The following is an 8,691-nucleotide window of genomic DNA, read 5'->3' as shown; positions in this document are numbered from 1 at the left end:
CTGAACGAGATTATCTAGGTTGTGGCTTTCTTGGGGGAACTATCATTAGCTCGGTTGCCTTGTTATGCTTCTAAACTCTTGTTTCTTCACCTATAAGGAGTGCCTGACTCCTAGAATTGTCGTAAGTTTCTGAGACATCCTGCATTAAGATGAGAACGATTAACGCGCTGTCTGACACACAGTAGGGGCTCAGTAAGCATTTGTACTTCTCTCAATTTGAGCTCACCTGGTGAGGGCAGCGCAGAGAGGAGACAGGTGCCACGGTTAAGAATGATTCTTTGAGCAGTTCTTTTAAACAAGCGCTGGACTCTAAGGATGCTTACCTGCAGATAGGAGACCTGGTAGGTGCCCTGGAAGCTAGGGTTCATAAGCAAGAACATTACGGGAAAACGAGCCCCGCACCAGTGGGAGCCAGCAGAGAACTCAGGAGGGACTTCTAGCTAGGGTTTCCCGCTCCGGGGCTCAAGAAGGCGTGATTAGCATTCGCCCCGCCCCCCATAGCTTCCCGGCCGGCGATTGGCCCACGCTCCTCGGCTGCCAGCTCCAGGCGGGGCCGGAGGGCGCCTGGGGAGAGGCCGAGCCCGCGGGGCAGTGGGCGGGGACGCGCGGAGAGCGTGGCGGGGCGGCCCACCAACCGAGCCCCAGCGCGAAGGGGCGGGGCCGGGGCGGAGCCTCCCGGCGGGCATTAGAAGCAGGTGACCCAGGCTGGGCGGGAGAGGCCAGCCAGCTCAAGGCAGTGACTCCGCTGCGGCCAGCGCCGCCGCCGCCGCCGCCGCGCGCAGTTCAATACCCGCCGGAGGTGGGCCAAAGGGTGCTAGAGCGCGGGGGAGGAGCGGAGCCCAGCGCGTCCCGGGAGAACCGCCACCGCCCCCAGGAGTCCGCTGGAGCGCGGATCCCCCTGCAGGGGAGGAGGAGAGCGGCGGGCGGGACGCGGCGGCGGGCGCGCACCATGCAGTCCCGGCGGGGCCAGCGCTGGCTGCTCGCCGTGCTGTGAGGCGGCGGGATCCCCCGGTCGCCGCCGCACACCGCCTTCCTCTTGCCCAGGTGCTGCCAGGCGCGCTCGCCCTTCGTCCGGCTCCCGGACCCTGGTGGAACTCACGGCCTGCCCCGCGTCCTGCCCCGCCCGGATCATGCGGGGGGGCCCGCAGGAGGTGGGGGCGAATGACCGGTCTGCGGCGACCTCGTTCAGGGGTCGACCCCCTCTCTGAGACGCCCCCACCTGCTGCCATGTGCTGCCTCCTCGGGTGCCCAGCCTATCGCCAAACTTTCCCGATGCCAGCCTGTCTCTGAGTCGCGTTTCTGAGCGAAGTGTCCCAGAGACGGAGGGCCCAGGCTGGCTACGGACTATCTGCTTCTCTCGGGATCCTCAGAGGTGAGAGCCCGCGCCTTCCCCTTCTCCCCGTTCTTTCCCCGGCCCTCTGCCCTTTTCCCGGGGGCTGAGCGCTCTGACCTTGGGGTGCAGGCTGGCAGGCCCTGCGAGAAGGGAGGCGGGGTGAGGGGCGGGGAGTCTGTAGTTTGGTTCCAGGAGGTGGGAGGGGAGGGGAGGGAGAGAGGTTAACTTAGAGTTTTGGAGACCGCTTGCGGGGATTGCGCCGTTGACGCCTCTCTATTTGGGAGTGGTTGCAATTTTTCTTCTCCTCCACCTTCTTTTTTAAAGAGTACTTTCCTTGGAATCGGAGCCCTAACCGTCCCTCCCCAGCCCTCTCCAGCGAAGAGCTGAGCGCTCCCTGCGGAGGCAGCGCCCTCACGAAAGTTTATCTTTGGACGGATTTCTTTAAAAGAAAAAGAAACCAACAGGTTGCCAGTCCCGGCGCCACACAAGTCGGCGGAGAGGGAAGCCCGGATCCCGGTTTCCCCTGCCTGAGCTGGCCCCGCGCTGGCTGCGGGAGACGAGGGGAGGGAGGGGGCTATGGCTCGGCCAGACCCGTCCGCGCCGCCTTCGCTGCTGCTGCTGCTCCTAGCGCAGCTGGCGGGCCGGGCGGCGGCCGCCTCCAAGGCCCCAGTGTGCCAGGAAATCACAGTGCCCATGTGCCGCGGCATCGGCTACAACCTGACGCACATGCCCAACCAGTTCAACCACGACACGCAGGACGAGGCGGGTCTGGAGGTGCACCAGTTCTGGCCGCTGGTGGAAATCCACTGCTCGCCGGACCTGCGTTTCTTCCTGTGCTCCATGTACACGCCCATCTGCCTGCCCGACTACCACAAGCCGCTGCCGCCCTGCCGCTCGGTGTGCGAGCGCGCCAAGGCCGGCTGCTCGCCGCTCATGCGCCAGTATGGCTTTGCCTGGCCGGAACGCATGAGCTGCGACCGCCTCCCGGTGCTGGGCCGCGACGCCGAGGTCCTGTGCATGGATTACAACCGCAGCGAGGCCACCACGGCGCCCCCCAGGCCCTTCCCGGCCAAGCCCACCCACTCAGGCCTGCCGGGGTCGCCGGCCTCGGGGAGCGACTGCGCCGCCGGGGGCCCATCGGTGTGCAAGTGCCGCGAGCCCTTCGTGCCCATTCTCAAGGAGTCGCACCCGCTTTACAACAAGGTGAGGACGGGCCAGGTACCCAACTGCGCGGTGCCCTGCTACCAGCCGTCCTTCAGCCCCGACGAGCGCACGTTCGCCACCTTCTGGATCGGCCTGTGGTCTGTACTGTGCTTCATCTCCACCTCCACCACGGTGGCCACCTTCTTAATAGACATGGAACGCTTCCGCTACCCTGAGCGCCCCATCATCTTCCTGTCAGCCTGCTACCTGTGCGTGTCTCTGGGCTTCCTGGTGCGCCTGGTCGTGGGCCATGCCAGCGTCGCCTGCAGCCGCGAGCACAGCCACATCCACTACGAGACAACGGGCCCTGCGCTGTGCACTGTCGTCTTCCTGCTGGTCTACTTCTTTGGCATGGCCAGTTCCATCTGGTGGGTCATCCTGTCGCTCACCTGGTTCTTGGCGGCTGGCATGAAGTGGGGCAACGAGGCCATTGCGGGCTATGCGCAGTACTTCCACCTGGCCGCGTGGCTCATCCCCAGTGTCAAGTCCATCACTGCGCTGGCACTGAGCTCCGTGGACGGGGACCCGGTGGCCGGCATCTGCTACGTGGGGAACCAGAACCTGAACTCGCTGCGCGGCTTCGTGCTGGGCCCGCTGGTGCTCTACCTGCTGGTGGGCACGCTCTTCCTCCTGGCGGGCTTCGTGTCGCTCTTCCGCATCCGCAGCGTCATCAAGCAGGGCGGCACCAAGACGGACAAGCTGGAGAAGCTCATGATCCGCATCGGCATCTTCACGCTGCTCTACACTGTGCCAGCCAGCATCGTGGTAGCATGCTACCTGTACGAACAGCACTATCGCGAGAGCTGGGAGGCTGCGCTCACCTGCGCGTGCCCCGGCCCGGACTCTGGCCAGCCGCGCGCCAAGCCCGAGTACTGGGTGCTCATGCTCAAGTACTTCATGTGCCTTGTGGTGGGCATCACGTCGGGCGTTTGGATTTGGTCCGGCAAGACTGTGGAGTCGTGGCGGCGCTTCACCAGCCGCTGCTGCTGCCGCCCGCTCGCGGCCGCCTATCACAAGCAGGTGTCCCTGTCGCACGTGTAGGAGGAGGCCGAGGCCGAGGGACCGGGACCGGGGCCGGGAGTTGAGGGAGGGAGGTTGTTTTGTTTGGTAGCTTTGCCAAGGTCACTTCCGTTTACCTTCTTGGTGCTGATGCCCCCGCCCGGGGCAGCTTGGAGAAAGGGGAGAGGGACGTTTTCAAGGGGAGTACCTGTCCCAGGACTTCTCAAAGGGGCTCAGCTCACGTCTGTTCTATCTTACTGCCTTTTCAAGAGGAACCCTGTTTTTAATTTATATGTAGTTTTCTTAATTTTTAACTTTGTTGCATTTTGGCAACAAAATTTACCTTTGCTTTGGGGGCTTTACAATCCTAAAGTTGGCATTATAATGAAGTTCCACTTGGTTCAGGTTTCTTTGAACTGGGTGGTCTAAATTGGGAAAATATATTTCCTATACTTCTGTCTTTAAAAATAATGTGAACAGTGAAAGTTGCTGTGACTGGGAAGTTGTTCCGTGTGCTTTTCCAGGTTGTTTCTCCTTCCACTGCTTAAAGTGTCCAAGATGCTTTAAGGTGAGCTGCTTGTCCCTGTTTATAGTTCCTAAGTTAGGGGACACCCTAAGTCATACCAAGGAGGGGTAGCATAGTGTGGTTAGGGCCTCCGGAAAGTGACAAGGTTAGGCAATGTTTAGAGATTCTAATGTGTCCGTCCTAGCTTCGTTTAGCAAGCTTCGGTTTCTTTTTTATAGTACTTGTAATCATTCTCGTTCTTAACAATGCCAGCTTTGCTTGAATAAGTTAGAGGTAGCATTGCAGTGTCCGGAATAAATATTTGGAAGAATGCGAACCTAAGGGATGGTGATTGGTTGAACTTGAATTCTAGACTGTTAAGATGGCAGCTTTGTGCCCGAGGAGTGGGTGGTTCTTTTTTTTTTTTTTTAACATCTATAGTGAGTGGTTCTTAATAGGCTTTGGTGATGCCACTTTTTTAAACTTGTGTTAAAACTTTGGTAAAAATAAACCCACTTCCTTCTCTTCTGGAAGGACTTAGTGATAGTGCTGAAGGGGGTTCCTTTTTACATTTAAGGACTAAAATGGATATAACTCCTGTAATTAAGTAAATTTCCAACACCTGTCTTATCTGCTCCACTCCCCCCCCCATCCCACCTCCTTTATCATGTTAAACAGTCTTTTTGCTTTTCTTATTCCTCCTCTCCTGGAGGGCTGTGATTAGAAACCACACCCACCCTTGAATGAGGTGCTTGAACGGGGGGAGGGAGGCTGGCTACCTGTGAACAAACGCTGGCAGCGATGAGGGAAAATAAGTGTCCCTGGACTTTGGACTAGATTACAGCCAGATATTCCAAAAGCATAGAGACACTGCTCTCTGCGGCCTCTGGAAACAAATGAAACCCATAACACCCTCGCATAAGCTTTTAAAACATGGATCAGTGTAGCAAAAGGAAAGCTGTTCCCCCCGCCCCCCTCGCCTCAATATATTTTTCTCTTCCTCCTCTTCCGAGAAAGCCTATATAGTGATGAGCACACACTTTACTGTTAGAGAATTCTGTTTGCTTTTCTAACCTGTTGAACCATTCCCTCACTTATATATGAAAGCCTATGTATTGATGAATACACACGTACACACGCCACGCACACATACTTTACTGTTGAAAATTCTGTTTGCTTTCCTAATCTATCTAACCATTCATTCAAGAAGAGTGTGAGGCCATTACTGGGGAAGGAGGTGACAGTGCATTGGCAAGCAGAATACCAGTGACCAGGACTGAGTGGGAACTAAATTTAAGAAGCTAAAATGGCAAAAACAATTAAAATTTGGGGATGTCTCCCTAGAGAAACAAGTGTAGGGATTTGCGCTTCATTTATACCAAAGTTGGAAAAGTCAGATTTAAGTCCAGGCCAATTTTTTCATTATGGGTATTAAGTAAACAAGTGTATACTTTCCATAGTGGATTTAAGCACTTTGCTGGTGGAAAGAAGCCTGTTGTTATAGTTTTCATGGACTTTCAAAAGCTATTCACGTTTATAAAAATGCACTGCTCTTACACACTCATCCTCTGAATCAAAATGTCAGTATATTGGACAAAACCTTGTACACAGAGCTACAGAACTTTTTGCACATCTAATTCCTCTATTTGTTCAGAAGAAGCTTCTTAGAACCTTGAAATAGATCCTCTGCCTGAGGGCCAGTTCCTCTCTTGTTTTTCAAATGAGGAACTTTTCTGATCACCTTGACCTCTTCCCTCAGTTAACATGTCTTCCCGGAAAGTACATAGATTATTCTGCTGCCTTAGGTCATTGTGACTAATTTGGGTTTTTCCTCTTCCTTTTTTTTTTTTTTGTGGAGGAGTGTAAAGATGACACAGAATGTATCTAAAAGTTGTGGGATGATGTGGTTGAAGTGATTTAATTCCTTTTAAAACAACTATTTTCCATTTTGGCAACATACCAAACCTAAAAAAAAGAACAACCAATTTACTTAAAAAAAAAAAAAAAGACAGTTAAGACACAGGATACTAAGCCAAGGAGAGGCAATACAGGTAACGCATTTGGAGATCTAGGTCCAGGCCAACTCTCAGAGCTGCCTCTGTTTTCAGCCTCTGTTTTCACCGCTGCTCTCCCCCTCCCTTACCTCAAAGATGAAGCCCACCTGCTTCCCTCAAGTTTTACCTCAGCCACCCCTCCTGCTACCCAGGGCGGAGAAGCCCATCTATTTATGGTCGCCCCCTATTTCCATCTCATATGCTGTTTTCTTCTGATTTTTATTTTTATTAGGCAAACAATCCGTACTCATGAAAACAATTACAAAATGAAAGGTTGTGGGTTGGTTTAGCAACTTCTTCACAGCCAGCTCTGTGATTTTAGGAAGGATTTAAGGCCCAGTTTAGTTTCACAGGTACAGCTTTTGGGCTGTCCCTTTCATGGTTCAATTGTAAGCAACGTCCCCCGTCATAGATTTCAGGGGGTAAAGATTTAGAAGGAACTAATATGTGACCTCTCAGTAAATCAGTTGCCAAGACTTAGGAAGTCGTTTTAATTTATATTCTTAACCTCACACTTTGAAGTTGTCTAAATTGGCTGAAAATAAGTATTCTTGGTGCCTTATTGGTTTATCCTTGCAAACCTTTGTCATGTTTTCTCGTAGTCATTTCCAGTGATAAGCCTGTGTGTGTGTTGTGTGTAATTGTGAGCAATGTACAAGCTTAAATAATGTGCTGACAGCACTGTTTCCAAGTTGGTATTCATTAGGCCGTTTCCTCCTGGGCTAGGGCTGCACTAATCCTGACACCGGCTGCCAGGAGAAAACCTCATGGATCCCACACCGCACCTTAATAACAGCATCCGTGACCTGCAGTCTCAAGTACAGAATGGGAACCCCAGAGCTAGGAAATGTAGTTGTATATTTTAATGAACTGCTATCCCTGCTAAAGAGGCTTCTTTCACTTTTGTGCTCTACAGAAAGACCAAGGGGGGTAGGAGGGACAAAGCTTTGAATAACTGCTTTCTAACACCGAATGTGGCCAACAGGATAGAGAACATCACAAATCTAGGCAGGTGTGAGGTACAGTGGCTGAGGATTTCCTGCTCCCCCTGCGTGCCCTTTCTTGCCTCCAAAGTCCAATCAAGTGATCCTGGGAAAGAAATACACCTAGGTTGAGGAGGGTGGTTTTGAAAGCAAAAGCTACCAAGACATTAAAGCAGGGTGAATGAAGGGTAGGCAGGATGAAAGTAAGTAACCTGGCTCAGAACTCTCAAAAGCTTCTAGCAGCTTGATGACAATTACAGGATTTATTTCAGTCTGTGGTACATCATTTGAAGACGATATTACTTCATGTTGTTACAAACTGTATGTATAGTATGTATGTGTTGTGGGTGTGTATATAAATAATATATATTATATATATGAGAGATTTAGTGACTTTTGATACGGGTTTGGTGCAGGTGAATTTATTACTGAGCCAAATGAGGCACATACTGAGTCAGTAGTTCGAGTCCAGGGCATTCAGTACTTTTTCTGATTTCCGTGTATGTGTAGTGCCTGTCCCATGCGGTATTGTCAGTGTCATGTCAAATCCAGAACTCAAAGCAGAGCCAGCAGTATTTTATTTGTAGACAATCAACTAGAATCTATAAAATGATTACTGGCAGATGATTATAATTCCAGGGTCCCTAACACTAGCAAAAGGAAACCCAGAGCATCTTGATAAGAAGTTTTCTGTTTTTGTTTTGTTCCTGGAAGTCAGTAGAAAAGCAGTTGTATGTGGTTATATTAGTGTCAAGATACTTAATTTGCTGACCTTATTATTTCAGAAAAAAAAAATTGTATGTATTATATTTGTGGGAAGTTAAAATAATGCTTTGAGATTTTTATCAAATATGGAGAGTAGTTATTTATGAAAAACAAAGAAATGTCTATTTTTGTTTCTTTGTTCCCAATTCATGTAGATAAATTTTAAAGTGCATTAAAGCAATGGTAAAGCAAATAAGATGCTGTACAAGTATTTTTCTCATGCTTTTATGGAGAGACACTGTTTTCTAAGAGTATCTGAAGGAGGTATGTGCATTCAAATTTCATGATCAGATTTCTCAGATGTACTTTGAATATAAGTGGCAATGTTTTTATTGATAATAAAATCAAGGAAATTCCAATCACCGGAAGGAGAACTAATGAAAACATGTTTTACCTGAATATACTTCATAGGTTTCTCCTGCTGATCCTGTGATTGTTTCATGATTCACTTGAAGAAATGAAGGAAAATACACGTAAGGACAGAGACATTGCCTGAGATTGTGTTCTATTTTATCAACCCTCCATCTATACTCTGTACTGAAGCAATTTGGATAGAAGTGCTGCTCTTGTGTGTGTCTGGTTTGCAGTCAGAAACCCCCAAAACTTTATCGTTCAGCAGTTAGATCCACAACTTTGTATTAAGGTCTAAATACAAGTCAGGGAACCCAGATAAGATAAGAAGATATATGGTTCTCCCTCTGTATTTGTGGGTCATTGGTTCCAGTAGCCTCCCTCCCCCCGTGCTGCCCCACACCAAAATCCATGGATGCTCAAGTCCCTTATATAAGACGGTGCAGTATTTGCATATAACCTATGCACAACCCTCCCATCTTCCCCTGCACCCTCCTT

General features: G+C 50.7%; 1 protein-coding gene across 1 annotated transcript; it reads left to right on the top strand.

Annotated features, from left to right (window-relative positions):
- The first annotated feature begins 1,234 nt into the window (after positions 1-1,234).
- FZD5 (frizzled class receptor 5) lies at positions 1,235-3,577 on the top strand. The gene is made up of 2 exons (XM_024738330.1): positions 1,235-1,372; positions 1,658-3,577. Exon 2 carries the CDS (start codon positions 1,910-1,912, stop codon positions 3,575-3,577), a length of 1,668 nt encoding a protein of 555 aa, XP_024594098.1. The 5' UTR covers positions 1,235-1,372; positions 1,658-1,909.
- The last annotated feature ends 5,114 nt before the right edge of the window (positions 3,578-8,691 follow it).

Source organism: Neophocaena asiaeorientalis, unplaced genomic scaffold, assembly GCF_003031525.2.
Source record: "Neophocaena asiaeorientalis asiaeorientalis breed wild unplaced genomic scaffold, Neophocaena_asiaeorientalis_V1.1 scaffold258, whole genome shotgun sequence".
Lineage (NCBI taxonomy): Eukaryota > Metazoa > Chordata > Mammalia > Artiodactyla > Phocoenidae > Neophocaena > Neophocaena asiaeorientalis.
The sequence above is the reverse complement of the archived record's forward strand: the minus strand, read 5'-3'. Positions and strand labels throughout refer to the sequence as shown.

What these genes read in the sequence shown, in the direction of transcription:
- FZD5 (XM_024738330.1), top strand. Translation starts at nt 1,910, where the DNA reads ATGGCTCGGCCAGACCCGTCCGCGCCGCCTTCGCTGCTGCTGCTGCTC.